Source organism: Euleptes europaea, chromosome 9 (genome assembly GCF_029931775.1).
Source record: "Euleptes europaea isolate rEulEur1 chromosome 9, rEulEur1.hap1, whole genome shotgun sequence".
NCBI classification, from domain to species: domain Eukaryota; kingdom Metazoa; phylum Chordata; class Lepidosauria; order Squamata; family Sphaerodactylidae; genus Euleptes; species Euleptes europaea.
Genome location: NC_079320.1, coordinates 42,935,942 through 42,953,078, shown reverse-complemented (window position 1 = coordinate 42,953,078; position 17,137 = coordinate 42,935,942). Strand labels below are relative to the sequence as shown.

At 42.7% G+C, this 17,137-nt stretch overlaps 1 protein-coding gene across 1 annotated transcript in view; it reads right to left on the bottom strand.

The window, feature by feature from the left end:
* Nucleotides 1-7,584: 7,584 nt before the first annotated feature.
* The window catches only part of EDNRA (endothelin receptor type A), a 30,574-nt gene continuing 21,021 nt past the window's right edge, over nucleotides 7,585-17,137 (bottom strand). The window contains exons 4-7 of the mRNA XM_056855278.1: nucleotides 13,353-13,505; nucleotides 11,352-11,482; nucleotides 10,862-10,970; nucleotides 7,585-7,725 (exon numbers count right to left, since the gene is read on the bottom strand). Coding sequence (XP_056711256.1) covers nucleotides 7,585-7,725; nucleotides 10,862-10,970; nucleotides 11,352-11,482; nucleotides 13,353-13,505 — 534 coding nt within the window. The remainder of the gene's footprint in view (nucleotides 7,726-10,861; nucleotides 10,971-11,351; nucleotides 11,483-13,352; nucleotides 13,506-17,137) is intronic.

Here is a 17,137-nt window from a genome sequence, read left to right as displayed (position 1 = left end):
CAAACTTCTCTTCTCCAAACTAAACAAACCCAACTCCCTAAGTCTCTCCTCATAAGGCATGGATTCCAGACCTTTGACCATTCTGGTCCCCCTCCTCTGGACACACTCCATCTTGTCAACATCCTTCTTAAATTGTGGAGCCCAAAACTGGACACAGTATTCCAAGTGAGGTCTGACCAATGCAGAATACAGTGGTAATATTACTTCCCTTGATCTAGACACAATACTCCTATTGATGCAGCCCAGAATTGCATTGGCCTTCTTAGCCGCCATATCACACTGTTGACTCATGTTCAGTTTGTGGTCCACTAAGACTCCCAGATCGCTTTCACATGTACTGTTGTCAAGCCAACTATCTCCCATCCTGTACCTGTGCCTTATGTTGTTTCTGTCTAGGTGAAGTACTTTACACTTCTCCCTATTGAAATCCATTTTATTGCTTATGGCCTAGCTCTCCAGTCTATCGAGGTAATTCTGAACTCTGACCCTACCCTCCGGGGTATTAACTACCCCTCCTAACTTGGTGTCATCTGCAAATTTGATTCCATCATCCAAGTCATTTATAAAAATATTAAATAGTACCGGTCCCAGGACAGACCCCTGTGGTACCACACTAGTCACTCCTCTCCAGGATGAAGTTGTGCCATTAATGAGCACCCTTTGGGTTTGGTTGGTCAACCAATTACCAATCCGCCTAACAGTAGCAGTGTCCAGCCCACATTTTACTAGCTTTGTTTCAAGATCATCATGGGGGACTTTATCAAAGGCTTTACTGAAATCAAGGTACACTACATCTACAGCATTCCCTTCATCTACCATACTTGTCACTCTTTCAAAAAAAGATATGAGATTAGTTTGGCATGACCTGTTTTTGAGAAACCCATGTTGATTGTCAGTGAGCGCGGCATTTCTTTCTAAGTGCTTACAGACCGTCAGTTTAATTATCTGCTCTAGTATTTTACCTGGTATTGATGTCAGGCTGACTGGGCGATAATTGTTTGGGATTTCCTTTCCCCCCTTTTTAAAGATGGGAACCACATTTGCCCTCCTCCCGTCTGCTGGAACTTTTCCTGTTCTCCATGAATTCTCAAAGATTATTGCCAGTGGTTCTGAAATCACTTCAGCCAGTTCTTTTAACACCCTTGGATGCAGTTCGTCCGGCCCTGGAGACTTGAATTCATTAAGAGTAGCCAGGTATTCCTGTACTATCTCAGTGTCTATACTATGTTGTAATTCCTCTATTGCATCCTCTGCTCCATTATTCCCACGTTGAGCACTATTCCCCTTTTGGGAGAAGACTGATACAAAAAAGGAGTTAAGTAATTCTGCCTTTTCTGCCTCCCGTTAATAACTCACCATCCTCTCCACGCAATGACCCGATCGTTACCTTGATCTTCCTTTTGTTAAGGACATAACCAAAAAAAAAAAGTTTTTGTTGTTTTTAACTTCCCTGGCTAGCCGGAGCTCATTCTGCGCTTTAGCCTTCCTGACTTTCTCCCTACATCTGCTGGCTACTTGTTTGAATTCCTCTTTGTTGATTTCTCCCTTTTTCCATTTCTTGTACATGCCCTTCTTAAATCCTGTCTCAACCAAAAGTTCTTTAGTCATCCACCCTGGTTTCTTCAAACCTCTACCTTTTTTTATCCTCATGGAAATTAGTTGAAATTGAGCCTTCAATATCTCCCTTTTAAGAATTTCCCATCCTTCATGTACTCCCTTCTCATTCAATATTCTCATCCATGGGATCACACCCAGCAGTTCCCTAAATTTATTGAAATCAGCTTTCTTAAAGTCTAGAGTACATGTTTAACTATTTCTTGCTTCTCCTTTCTGCTGTATAACAAACTCCAGGAGAACATGGTCACTCCCACCTAAAGATCCCACTCCTTCTACTCCATAAACCAAGTCATCATAATTGGTTAAGATTAGATCCAAAATGGCTGTTCCCCTTATCGCTTCTTCCACTTTTTGCACTATGAAGTAGTCTTCAAGGGAAGTGAGGAATTTGTCGGACCTGGTTGTTTTGGCAGAATTAGCCTTCTAACAGATGTCAGGATAATTGAAATCTCCCATTACTACTACAATCATACCAGTAAAAACTATACAACAATAAACCTCGCATGAACAATATAAAAAAGCGTTTTAAAAAAATGAGAAATATTTATATAAATTTTAAGAACACTTTACATACAAGTGGATGGGGTAGAAAAAAGTGTAGTAAGTACCAATAACATCATTCTAGCAGATGTCTACGAAGCTTCATAGACACAGAACAAAATTTGGCAATCTGAGTTGTAACCTGAGGGTTCTCGCCGCTATCCGCTGAGTCCTGGCCTGGGAATCTTACCAACAATGGAGAAATCATTTCATCACGAGCATTTTCATGAAGAGGGCAAAATAGTGAAACGTGTTCCATGGTATTAATTGTATGTTGGAATGTTGTGTGAGCCATTCTGAGCCCGGCCTTCGGCTGGGGAGGGTGGGGTATAAATTGAATAAAATAATTTTCACATCTGCAGGGGTAGGCTAAACTGTGTGATTTAACTGTCACAGGGTCATTCAATGAACTTCATAACTGAGTAGAGATTTAAATCCAGGCCTCCCCAATCCTAGTCAAACAGTCTAGCCACTACCCCAGAAGGACATTATAAAGTAAAGCAAAACATAGGATACACCACTCTGTCCTCATGTCCATGTACCTTGGAATACACAAGTGGGAAATGTTTCTACCACGTCTCTGTTCTTCTGATGGTTGGCAGATGGAGAACCCCTGCCTTGTTACTTACCTCAGCTGTCTCGATCAGCTAACACACGGGAGGGGGGGGGAGAGGACAGGATGGGCATTTACATCTTGACCAGGGGCTTGCCACTGAGAGCATGAGGAAGTCAGAGGAAAAGGACCCAAATAGCTCAGTATCCTCCTGAACTCACCTCAGCTCACTGCTGGCAGTGTTGCTGCCACAGTGGGGAAGGGTAACAGTACCAGTTTCTGCTGGGGGAAAGCCAGAGAGCACTGGCAATGAACCAAAAGAACATGGGAGATCTAGGACTGGGTGGGATGTGGTTAGTGAATTAGGCTCCTGGCCCATGCACCACTCCCTCTGAAATGCATGCATTGCACGGCATGGTGAAGTGACTAATCTCAGGATTTTCTCCTGCAAGCAGTATCAAAAGAAAATGTAACTAGGTGTTAAGGGAATTCTTGTGTACTGAGAGTAGGTTTTCCCACTGTGATCATCTCTATACAGTGGTCCCATTTGTTTTAGTCTATGTGGCTGTGCTTCTTCAGTACTATGAATTTGTCTGCGTAGCATGGAAAGGTCAAGGGCAGATACCCCAAAGTCTAGGAAGGTGCCATCATGAGTCTATATTCTGCCAGCGTGGTGTAGTGGTTAAGAGCAGTGGTTTGGAGCGTTGGAGTATGATCTGGAGAACCGGGTTTGATTCCCCACTCCTCCACATGAGTGGAGGTGAACTGGATTTGTTTCCCCACTCCTACACACGAAGCCAGCTGGGTGACCTTGGGCAAGTCAGGCTCTCTCAGCCTCACCTACCTCACAGGGTGTCTGTGGTGGGGAGGGGAAGAGAAGGTGATTGTAAGCTGGTTTGATTCTGCTTTAAGTGGTAGAGGAAGTTGGCATATAAAAACCAACTCTTCTTCTTCTGCCTGCTGTGCCTTTATTGGTAGGGTGTTGCACGCTGAAGTGGGAGGCTGTCTACCCACCTTTCATACTAACGATCAAGGTTGCTGCCGGAACATGCAGAAGGTAAACTTGATCTTTTACAAGTCACTTCAGTATTCAGTATTCAAGCCTAACCTTTCCTGTTCCTCACTGCAGCTCCCTTTCCCACTGAGCTACCAGGCAGCTCCTGTGCTACTGGCTTCTGTGATGACTTCTACTCTTCCTTAGTGGAGTATGCTTAAAGCCACAGGCCACAATGTGAGTGGTCAGCAGATGTGGATTGATGTTAGACTGATGTTGGACTGGACTTTTTAGACTTAGGCCATTCCCTCAAGAGCTGGAAAGATCATTTTTTAATCACATCACTTCTGTTTTAGAGTTTGTTGTCAACATGCTGTAAAACACATAGGCTGGAGCAGGGAAAAGAAGGTAGCGAGACGTCGAATATCGCACTCTGGTTGTAGCTCTATCAAAGACCTTTATAATACAAGGTTGTAAAATCAGGAATATAAATGGTTCCCTGGAGAAATTGTCGCCTTGTGTTCTTATATTATGGCATATTTTAACCCATGTTGGCACAGAAACTGAACCCACTCAGTCAAAACCAGAAAAAAAGTTATTTATATTGCTGTGTTGTCATGTAGAGGCTCTGAGGGGGAAAATAATCCTCAAGGCTTCATCTATACCATGCTCTTACATATTATTACAAAACAATGCCAATACATTATATTTTGCTTGGAGACATTAACACATACATATGTATATACACAGACAAAGGCCGTTAAGAGAAGCACTCACTAAAATGCACAGTCATTTACACTGCTGTTTGTAAACATTCTGGAAATTGTTCAGCAGATATAATTGTATGCAATTCACATCTGACCTTGTAAATTATGCACAGAATTGTGTCTGCCACTTGAAATACAGCTAGATGTTCCATGCCGCACATGGCTATTTTCCTAAGCCAAGCAGAGCAGTTGCTATAAATCTCCTGGAGGTTTTATGTAGCACGCACATCATATACTACATTGCTATAATTCATTTTGCTGGCTAATAAAATGCTACCTGTTTAGCAATAACAGGCAAATAATGGCCACCCAATAGAGCTTATGACAACAATGAGGAAGCAATAATTCATTTACGTGGATTCAAATTTCACATTTATTTTATTGTATTTGTGAATCATCATTTCCTCTGGAAGCTAGTCAGAGCCATATGCAACAATTATAAAAACTGGGGGGGGGGAAATGGCAAAAGGAAACATAATACTGTAACATGACCAACGATGGTAGTCTGGCTTAGTTATAATAGTTGCAGATGAATTCTGAACACTGAGATATGCCTGGGTTGACCAAAAAACCCAGTCATATGCAGAAAATAATATAACAGTTGGAAATTATTTCAGGATTTCATCATGGTTTGTTTTTTTTGGTCCCCCCCCCCCCCGAAATATCCCACTGGGTACATTGGCTGCAACTCTAGTTACTTATTTGGAATTTCTCTTAAAGCTAATAGGACTTTCCTACTCATAACAGGCAACAGGATTGGAGCCATTGTCATTTACCCTGTCTCAGCTAAAAACCACTTTACTTTTAGTCACTGATTTAAATGAGCAACGTAACAACGTTCGTTATTAAATATACATAATTAATGACACTCAGAGGGAAGCTATGACACAAACGAGATTCTCTCTGATGAACTTGGAAGTCCTGATTGGGATATGATGAAATACGTCGGAACCAAGCCACTGTCAGTGCAATTCTAAACAAAGTAATAAACTTCTAAGTCCACTAGCTTCAACTGATGTAGAAGGGTGTAACTCTGCTTAGGAGTGTCCATGCGGCACGCACACTGAGGAAGACCTTGAATATTTGGAAGTCAAAGCTCCCTTTGTCAGACATGTGACAAAGCCAGCATGGCGTAGTGCTTAAGAGTGCCGGACTCTAATGTGGAGAACCAGGTTTGATTCCCCACTCCTCCACATGAAGCCTGCTGGGTAACCTTGGGCTATTCACAGTTCTCTCAGAAGTCTCTCAGCCCCACCTACCTCACAAGGGTGATTGTAAGTTGCTTTGACACTCCTTAAAGGTAGAGAAAAGTGGGGTATAAAAACCAACTCTTCTTCTTTTTTGAACCTCAAAAGCTTATACCCTAAAATCTAGTTATTCTTTAAGGAGCTACTGGACTAAAATCTAGCTCTTCTACCAACACAACTATCCTCCTGAAACTATCTTGAACGTTTGTTTGTGGATATGCACTTTGTACTGCAATATTGAAGTGGGGTGGGGGGAAAGGCCAATTACAACACCGAAACACTTGTCAAATATAAAATAGTACGGATGTTGACAAGGTACTCATTAGAGGACTGTGCTCTATTACAGGCACAAATACAATGATTTTGAATGAACTTTTAAAACTAGAGTCACTGTCAGGAGATGCTTGTATGTACTGACAATTTTTGCTTGTTTATTGGCAAAATGCCATAACCAAAACTTCAATCAAAATCTGATTACTGCCACACAAGATGTTCAAACACAGCCCCTTGATCTATGATATGCTTTCCAGGCACATAAGCAGCTTTCTGGGTGCATTGCTGATTCATACCTAGGATGCATGTTCCTTCATCCATATTGTCGTGTGCATCTAATTGGCTGGGTATGTATATCTGATGCATGTTTGGATCATCACCTGGAGATGCTCGTCATTTATGTTTAGTTGCTCCAAGCTAAAGGTGGGTAGGGGTCAGTGCCTGTCTATGCCCAGCCACTTTTTCTCAGTGCCCTGTGTTAAATTACCTCCATAAAGACACAAAAATACAAGCAAATTGCAGCTTCAGGGGTTTAGTTATTCTGTTAAGAACTCCAATCTCAATTACAATGGATTAGAGGAAAGTCCTACTGATTTTAATAGAATGATTTTCCAGTAAGGCTGGTTAGCCAGATAAGGCAAAATTTGTTATCTTTCTGTTTACCACTGTTCTTCCACTGGATATTTACTTTTTAATGCCTATAATTTGTAAGCACTCTTGTAAACGGTTTTGGTAATGATCTGCTACATGATCCATTCATACTGCTGTACTCACATTTCATTCTGTGGTCATAATAGATTCTGCCAGATGAAGGTACTAGGTTCGTGATCTAGTAAGAGTGCTGAAATGTAAGCAGTGGGCTATGGATGGGTCTTCAGATATGCTTTCATAAAGGATCACACTGATGTTGATTTATATAAATGTACCTGCTTAGTAAAGAGTTTGTCGAACTATTATATGATGATATGTTTGGGGCATCCATTTATAACATAAGAATCTAATATTGATGCTATTTCAGGTCCACTCCTAGAAATCATATCAGTGGCTAGCAAAGTGCTGTAAATACTAATGTCTCATTTGCAATATTGATAACTAAAATGCTGGCACAAATATATGCAGAAAGCTTTTCAAAATTCACACTGAGCATGCTTTAAATTGTGAATATATTTATGAACATATTTCCTGCCAAACAAACAGCAAAGGTATTGATGGCACCACTAAGCAATGACAGGTCTTAGTATTTTGAAAATCCGCCATTACTAATTCTGACTTACCATCAACTTTTAAGAGGACATATGTATTAAGTAGTTCCATCTTTGCAGTTGGCAAACACTCAGCAGAATACTGCATGAATTCTTCTTATCACCAAGAAGTCAATTAATTTTTAAAAAATTTCCAGACTTTAATTAGGAAATCTGTACAGAACTTCACCAAGGTATGTCCAAGTCTATTTGGTCATCTTTGGAATTAAGCGCCAAGGGATCAAATATTTCTGTTTGAATTTTTTTTTAATTTAAATCTCAGAAAAGGTCTTGCTTAAAAAATTTGACTGCATCTCCTTCTCCGATTGAACTGTGCAATTTCTGTTGAACCTCAGTTTAAGCTGTCCTTGTGGATGCTCCGTTCTGTGTTGTAGTTGTTCAATTCATTGTTCTTCCACTGAATACTTGTTCCATTCATAGAAACAGATGTTGTTTGGCATCCATTCTGGTAACACAAACAGCAGAGGCACGACTGGCAAGAGAAACATTTCCAGAGTATTAATCATGAAGGATCATTTCCTGGCGAGCAGAACTCTCAAGAGTGAGTAAGTACAACAGAACATGGGCAATGTCAGGCTTAAGCTTGTACTAATGGTACCAAACGGAGTGGAACTAAGTTGGGGGCCTGAATCAAGAGTAATATTTAATTAACATATTAACATATTTGAATGTGTGTGTTAAGTGCCATCAAGTCACTTCCGACTCATGGCAACCCTATGAATCAATGTCCTCCAAAGTGTCCTATCTTTGACAGCCTTGCTCAGGTCTTGCAAATTGAGGGCTGTGGCTTCCTTTATTGAGTCCACCCATCTCTTGTTGGGTCTTCCTCTTTTCCTGCTGCCCTCAATGTTTCCTAGCATGACTGTCTTTTCTAGTGACTCTTGCCTTCTCATGATGTGACCAAAATACGATAGCCTCAGTTTAGTCATTTTAGCTTCTAGAATCAGTTCAGACTTGATTTGATCTATAACCCACTGATTTGTTTTTTTGGCAGTCCATGGTATCCGTAACACTCTCCTCCAACACCACATTTCAAAGGAGTCTACTTTCTTCCTGTCAGCTTTCTTTATTGTCCAGCTTTCACACCCATACACAGTAATAGGGAATACGATGGCATGAATTAACCTAATCTTGGTGGCCAGTGACACATCCTTACACTTCAGAATCTTTTCTAGCTCCTTCATGGCTGCCCTTAACATATTTAGTTTAATATAAATATGTCCAGACTAACTGCTCACTTTTTAGGCATTTCAGTTAATTTCCCCCAAGCAGAAACCCACGCACACACAGTATCACCAGTGTAAGCAGCAACAGAGGCTTTGTAAGTGACCTGACCTTATTACCTACAGCACTCCCCCCCCCATGCATAAGAGAAAGGAAAAAGGTAGTAATCAGCTGAGGTACCCAAATGAAATTCTTTGTCAAGGCTATACTGCAGTTTGTACTGGAAGACAGGGACTTGTAATGTAGGAATGAGGCAGTGAGCAGATCTAATATCACTGGCCTTTATCCACACATTATAAAGTACACAGATTGGATCTGGGGTCCTCACCTTGTGTAACAGATGTGAGTTGCTGGTTTTCTTCAATTACTGCATGTTTGGTACTTGATTTGGATTAGGAGTGAACTGTGCATAGAGAAGAGTCCTCAGCCTTTCCCCTCATGCCATTTTCAGGGCCTGAAATGGTCCTGGGGGGCACTATTTGGCCCATTTGGGAAATCCAAATGTTCCCTGGGATACATGTGGATTTCTCCAATGGCCAAACAGGGCCCACCCAGTGTCTGAATCAGCCCTTGGGCATCCTTGACAATGTGGCCCATGTTAAAAATTACTTGCCAACCAGATATCATTTTGTCACAAAACAGCAAAAATAGTGGTACAATAGTGGTTCATATTTCAGTGAGTCCTCTCTCCTTGTAAACTGAAGGGGTCCCTTAAGAAAGATATGAGGAGCTTTGCTTTGTTTAACAGAGTAGTTGACAAGAAGGGGATTAACTTTGTAGTGGAACGTGTCAGTAAAGGCAATCAGGCTGACAAGACAAATGAACTAAACTGTGGAAGAAATAAGCAAAGCCTGAGAACAGTTTACAGTTGGACAGGGCACTGCAAATGCCCCAGGCCCCCTCCACTTTGGTCCTTTACACAAACTTCTGGAACTGATTTATCGGAAACTAAAGCTTAGTTCCTATACTATGCACCATTTATAGAAGCAATCTTTATGACCTTCCCCTGCATCCTGTCATGCCCCCCAATCCTGACCTCAAGGGGTGGTTGATCCTGTAGGAATTGCATGGGAAATAAAATGAGGGTCTGCTCCAGGAGGAAAGAAGCAGTGAAAATCTTTCAACCACTCTTTAGTTGGTGGAGGTGCCTTTGCTCAGCAGAAAACATAGTAGTATCTACCTGTCTTCTAAAGACACTGGCATCTGTGAATTCAGCCAGCTTTTTTACTCAATCTTGGCCAACTACTTTCCCACATGGCTGTTGTACACACATGATCCCAAGCATAGCCTCCTCATTTCTTCCCCTTTCCACCAGCAGAAAAGGTCATTGGATCCAACCCATTTTTGTATTTCTAGTTTTTGAGATAAAAAGCAACTCATCCTAATTTGTAATATGGAATGAAGAATCTTAGATTCTTAGCTCATTTTGCTTGATTACAGAACTGAACTACAGCTTGCTCAGGAAATTAATGATTTACAGAGCAATCTTTAGGAGCCGGCGTGACCTCTGCGCTGGCGTTAGAGCCACTTGCGCCATGCAAATGGGCACTAATGCTGTTGCCAGCCCATTCACACCAGCGCTGGGGAGCAGTGCGATAGCGCCACACATGGGCACTGGAGCAGCCTCAGCGGCAGTGTTCGTCCACTACAAGGGCTTGTGCTGGCGCCAAAGGGGGGCATTCCCGGGGTTGGGGCAGACTTTAGTTAGCTCTCTAAGCCCTTTTGCCCTGGAAATGCCCCCTATTGCCAGCATAGATTTATGCCAGCAAAAATGGTGTCATAGCCCCATGGAACTGCATAGAGCAGTTTCAGGGGTCTTTGGGGAATTTCCCTGATCAGGTTGCTCGCCGTGGTGCAGCAAACTGATCAGGAGTCTGTGCGGCTGCACCAACCTCAGCCGCATCAGAACTATCCCCCCACCCTTAGGATTGCTCTGCCCATCATCTAGCAGATTGCAATAATTGCAGATCTCTTAGGGCACAGATCTCCTCGGTCGGGAGCCATGCCACACATTTCTTTTTTCCGTGCATCACAAGTAAGAATATGTGAAATATCTTACAGTGCTAAATAAAATCATATAACATGCCTCCTTCCTGATTAATGAAATTTTCCTTCATGCCCTTTTTTAATAGCTGAAAGGGAGTTTAATAAGATAGTTACCTCAAATTCAGTCAAATGTCACTGAATATTTACCTAGGGAGACTGTTTCATGTTTACAACTAAAAGATAACTGCGGCTGTCCAACTAAAACATGCAGGTATGTTAACAAATCAGCTGGCAGGAAAAAATAGTACAACTTCAAGCTGCCCTTTCATTTTTTCTTCCTCAAAAGACAATTTTACAGCTTTATTTCCAAGCATCTTGAAATCATCGCAAGTCCTTACCTGGAAACAGTTTTTGAACTTCTTGCTGACAAAATAGAGTGCTATAGGATTTATGCAGGAATTTATGGCTGCTAGATTCATGCTGATATAATCAAATGCCAACAGAAAGCTAGAGTTAAAAAGAGAGAAAGCAAATGGTTACCAATCTGACTCATTCCCGCCCCCCCAGCCACCTAAAGCCTTATTAAATTCTCCCAATCATATAGAACGTTGGCAATCTCAGTTGCATCCTGATCAAGGTTAATTTATGATGCAGGTAAAAATGTGAGACAGGAAGTGCCTGTCAGTTATAGAGAACATAGGTATGGCTAAGGGGCACCTGGAAAACAAATGGAATGTTCTAAAAATAAAGAAAAGCACACTATGTGCAATTTAATAGCTTTATGGGTTTCAAAAGGCTTACAGATTATTATTGAGGGTATGACTTTTAGTACTTAAGATAATCAAAGCAGAGCACTCTCATGCTCACAGATAAAAAATAAAATCGTACCAGAGAAATTCGCATCTGGTGGGGGTCATTTTGTCCATCAGTTTCTTCAGAAGCCGACTCAAGTGAAGAGGAAACCAGCAAAGGGCAAAAATCACAACTAAACAGAAAACTGTCTTTGCAACTTCTCGTCGCTGGAAGATGAAAGCACATTCAAGAATTTGCAAGTGAGAGACAAGCCAAACATTGTGCAAAACAAAGTGGAAGCTGAAGAAATGTATGGGTGAAACCAGCTTTTTAGGGCACAAGTAAACCCAGTGCCTGATCTGGCAGTAGTTATTAAAACCAAATTTACTGAAATTCCCATGAAGCTTTGTTTGGGGTTTTGCCTTTTATCCATTTGAATGGTCAGGATGCTGCCTCAGTACTATGGATCTTCTTAGCTGCTCTTCACTTTGGTCATGGATTGGAATGGTCAATGCGTACCAACTGATGTGCATCACCTTCATTTCCAAAAGACCATTCAGAAAATTAGATAACTTTCTAGCTGAAGTCTATCATGCGAGTGAACTTGAAAAGTAATGTGTCTGGGGGCGATGCCTTCGCCCCTGCGCTTGCCCCAGGGAACTGCAAGGCCCATCAAAGGCATCCTGTGCCAGCACGCCCCACAGATGGGGAAGTTGCCTATCAGGTCACAATAGTGTGGGGCCTTGGATGAGTCTACTTGGGAGTCAGCCAGCTTGAAAGAGCCCAGCCAGCTCTCAGCAGCATACTCAGCAGCACTGTCCTTCTTAGAGGAGGTTGGGCAGGGCAGCCAGCTATTTAAAGAAGTCTAGGGGAAAGGACCAGTGAACTCACCACTCCACGGCAAGTATCCATTGGCCCAGGGGCTTGACACTAACCAGGGATGGATTGGGGAGGGAGGATTGGCTGAGCCCTGGGTTGGCCATCCCTTGGGGAAGAATTTAAAAGGGGTGCCCGGGACAGCTAGGGAGGAAGAGCCAGACCCATTCCAAGGCCTCTGGGAATAGGTAAATGGCAAAGCAGAGTGGGAAAATTGGGTGAAGGCAGAACCCCCTTTCTCTTGCTGTATTCTGAGGCTCTGTCCTGGGGTACTTGCTCAACTAAAAGCAACCCTGGAGTTGGAGGGTTAGACAGCCCTGGCCTCAGACCCGACGGCAGCAGAACCTGACACATTTGTGCACACAGCAATCTTAAAGAGCAATTTTATGCTGTTAACATTTCATAGCTATATCACAGCCGGAAATGTATTATTATTTGGACTTGGGTAAAGTAACAGGGACCAACAAGCACATGTTTAGAAAGAAAAAGTATAGAAAGAAAAAGTAAGAAGATTCCTCTGGCCAATGCTTGTACTTGAGTCTAAGGGAATCAGGGTAGATAGTGGGTGAGCAAAACTGTGACATGAGTTTTAAAATGACATAAAATGACCTAGGCAGCTTCTTTATTCTATCTCAGCCAATTCCCCACTTTATTACAGCCTCCTTCCATGTGGCTTTTGACCACGCAGGCCCCAAGATTGGTGGTAAAAAGAACCCCCTTCTCCTTTTTTCACCAGGGGAAATCTCATCTAGTGTCTAAAACATTCTGTCTGCATTATCTGCCTGCACTATAAATTATTCTTCTGTTCTGAGTTTGGTTGAATACTTTTGAGAATCAAAATTCACCTTTAACCCCACGTTCTATTGGCTTAGTATGTTTCATTAAAGCATGTATTGAAAGGTTTTAAAGGTAATGCCTGGAAGACACAAATAGAAGTGGACGCTATTGTATTTTGGTCACATTATGAGAAGCCAAGAGTCACTAGAAAAGACAGTCATGCTAGGAAAAGTTGAGGGCAGCAGGAAAAGAGGAAGACCCAACAAGAGATGGATTGACTCAATAAAGAAAGCCTCAATTTGCTCAATTTGCAAGACCTGAGAAAGGCTGTCAAAGACAGGACATTTTGGAGGACACTGATTCATAGGGTTGCCATGAGTTGGAAGCAACTTGACAGCACTTAACACACACACACATTTTTTAGGTAGTTGCATACTTCTTTACCTGCTTCAGATGTTCATTGAGAGCTATTCTCAAATTCCTGTTCTTCCTGTTCAGCATTTCACATGTCATTAGGGTGTAGAAGATTGCAGTGCATCCAAGCGGCACACAGAAATAGAAACCAAAGAGCCACCAGTCCTTTGCATTTCTGTAAAACTGCAGCGAGGATATAAAAGGTAACAATAATGAAATGAAATGCCATGTTCTCCCAAAATATAAAATTAGCTTGTTGTTACTTGTAGATAGGTCTCTTTGGGCTGTGTTACGAACACATAAGGATTTTTTGAAAATAATTTCATGCATTAATGGTGAAGATTCTTTTTAAATCCAAATGCGAGGCAAAATTGAAATTCACCTATACAAGAAAATATGCTTCATATTATCCAATGCTATTAAGTATTGAAGAGCTCTAAATATAAGAACTAATAGAATTTTTCTATCCTGTACTATTGCAGCTTTCAGCATGTAGCACAGTGGCTAAGGGGCTGAGCTTGGAGACAGGAGGTTGCTGGTTAAAATCTCACCTATGCTACAAGGTGCCGTTAGGCAAAACACTCATTCTTCGCTTAATTTCCCATACCTGCAATAAAGGTAAAGGTCCCCTGTGCAAGCACCGGGTCATTCCTGGCCCATGGGGTGACATCACATCCCAACGATTACTAGGCAGACTTTGTTTACGGGGTGGTTTGCCAGTGCCTTCCCAAGTCATCTTCCCTTTACCCCCAGCAAGCTGTGTACTCATTTTACCGACCTCGGAAGGATAGAAGGCTGAGTCAACCTTGAGTCGGCTACCTGAAACCAACTTCCGTCGGGATCAAACTCAGGTCGTGAGCAGAGGTTGGATTGCAGTACTGCAGCTTACCACTCTGCACCACGGGGCTCCTATATCTACAATATGGGGATATTAATACTGGCCTAATTTACAGAACTGTAATGACTACTGTGAAAATGTACACGAAATACTGCATGCGCTCACCTGACAGTGAAATGAAGAGCCCCAATCTGACATGATTCTCTCTCTACATATGCTTCAGAGAATGGAGCCAATGGGTCAGGGCATAACATTTAGAATCAAGATAGGAATGTCTTCCCACAATGAAAATACCATTTTTTTCCAGGAAAGGGTTCCACAATACAATGACAAATACACAATACATTGACAAAGACAAAGTCCTGAGATGAGCCCTGATATAGACTGAAGATAGGTGGGCATATAAATACTTTACTTAAATAAAAGCAGTTCCTTTTCTTGCAATTCACACATACCAGAGTGTGCTGTAAGTCAGGCACCAATTCCCTACTGCTTACACTGCCCTCAACAGAACTTTTACTGAGAGGAGGAAACCACAATGAGTTGGCACCACAATGCAGATCTTCTAGGTTCTAAGAATCAGGTAATCCCATAGAATCAATTCCATGCCAATACATGCTATAAAGTTCCCAGATCGACTGCATTTGCCCAGTCTGGGAAATCTGTTGCAGAAGGAGGTACTAGGTTCCTGTGCTATCCCTATGTGCCAACCTGCCAGCCTGCACTCACACTTAAGCATGCAACAAAAATGTCAACGTATCATCAATATATCTAAATCTCAACATGTACCACTCTGCGGATACTTAAATCTGGAAACCGGAGCTATGAACAGACAAGACAGATCCTTCCAAAAACTGAGAAAAGCCCCAGGTTTGCAGAAAAAGATGCAATTAAAAATAGATGGGGGGTAAGATCCCCAAAATGACAGAAGCAGGACCTGTAGCTTTAAGAAATGAATACCCTCTGAAATCTGTTGCTAAGCAACCACAAGCGTATTGCCAGCCTTCAAGCCTTGGTTTCTGTCAGAAAAAGATGGGAAGGGCACAGCCCTTTCCAGGGCTGTTTTGGCCTTTTTGGGAGACCAGGCCCACAGGCAACCACAGGCGACTTGCTACGATCCAACTTGCATGACTCACCCGGCCTCAGCAGATTCTAGTCAATAACAACTACTGCATTAAAGCCAGTGTGATGTAATGGTTAGAATTTCAGACTAGGGTCTGAAAGATCCAGGTTGGACTCTTCAATATGTCATGGAAGCTTTTTGGGTGACTTCGGGCTATTCATTCTCTGCCTAACCTACCTCACAGGGTTGTTGTGAGGATAAAATGGAGAAGGAAATAATGATGTAAGCTGCTTTGGGTCCCAACTGTGGAGAAAGGTGGGGTATAAACAAACAAATAATAAATATGGCTGAATATTGGGGGGGAGATAAAAGGTAGGTTGGTGGGTGGGTGTCTGGGACAGAAAGAAGCAGAGAAAGGGAAGAGGATGGGGGGCTGGCAGAAGGATGGAAAGAGGAAATAGTGTGGGGAGGGGGATACAACAGAAAGTGATGTACCCCCAAAGTCCTTGCAGGTTCCCCACTGTGCCACTCTGCTTGGCCCAGCCAGTGCTGCACCACCCAGTCCAGCCTGGCTGGCATCACACCATGCCACCTGGCCCGCATTGCACCAACTAGCCCAACCTGGCCCAATGCCACCTGGCCTGGGCTGGCCCCATGCTACCCAGCCTGGCAGCCACCACATGACCCCACTTGGCACCAGTGGCCACCAGGCAACTAGGTTGGCTGGTGGGTAGGAAGGAGAGAAGGAAGCAGGAAAGGGGGGAATCTATCTGGGCTTTTAGGGAAGGGAAAGATGAAACAGTGGGAGAGGGGATGCCCCCAAAAGCCATTGCAAGTCCCTTGTTTAGTTTTTCTATTTCTGCATGGCTAACCTTAACAGATAATTGGAGAGCTGGGAAGGATTCTTTCTGTAAAATAATGCTGGGCTAACCTGATGCCCCCAAGCCAATATCAGTGGGTCCACAGGAAGCACATCATTTATTTATTCTATTTATCTTTGGCTTTTTTTCCATCACAGAACTCAAGGTATCATACAAAGGGTTACCAGGGTTTCCATCCAGGCAATGACCAGGTGGAGACCTGCTCAGCCTCAGCAAGGCTGCTGTATCACATGCCTTTCAAACACACCCTAGATATTCTTCGGAGATGATATGCTTAGCTGACCTCCATCTCTGAACCCATCACCGAGGCTTGGTTTGATTCAGGGTCTAACAGATCAGACTCGGAATGATTCTAATCAAGGCCGACCAGATGGTCCATAATGGTCTTCATGCTACTTCTCTTGACCCAATTATAGGGACTTCCTTCCCTGTTACTATCACACCCGTCTCTCCCAACTTTCCATCTGCCCTGGAAATAGAAGGAAGGTGAGATTCCCTCTGTGACAGGTTGGAGTGGCAGGAGAAGGCACTAAAATATTTTGGTGGGAAAATCCCAACTCAGTCCAGTGCCATTGTCCTCACAATGGTAGCGTGTATTAATTCTGGGATTAATTGAGGATTATTTCCCACAATTTACTTCCCTTTCAGCACACCATGCAAGGCTGAGAAAGAGGCCAAAGCAACGTTTATTTACTGGCCTGCCAGTGCTTGGCACTATTTACAACTAGTCACCTCTAAGGTAACTTGTGACGGAGCTTCTGAGGCACACACTCTGCCCTTCCTTGGTAAATCCGACCAGTGAGTTTCATGGTTGAACTCCCAGGTCTTACTCCCAACACTCAAACCACTACATCAGATTGGTTCATCTAGCAGAGTTTCTTTAAGGCAAACTGGGCATCATTCCTAGTAGCAGATTTACTTGTGAGCAAGCTCCTGTGCCATGACAGAGAACTGCAACCGGGTCATTCCCCCCAGAAAATGATGAGAACAGAGATAAGGTGAGACAGGGAGGCTGAGGGCATAAATCAGACAG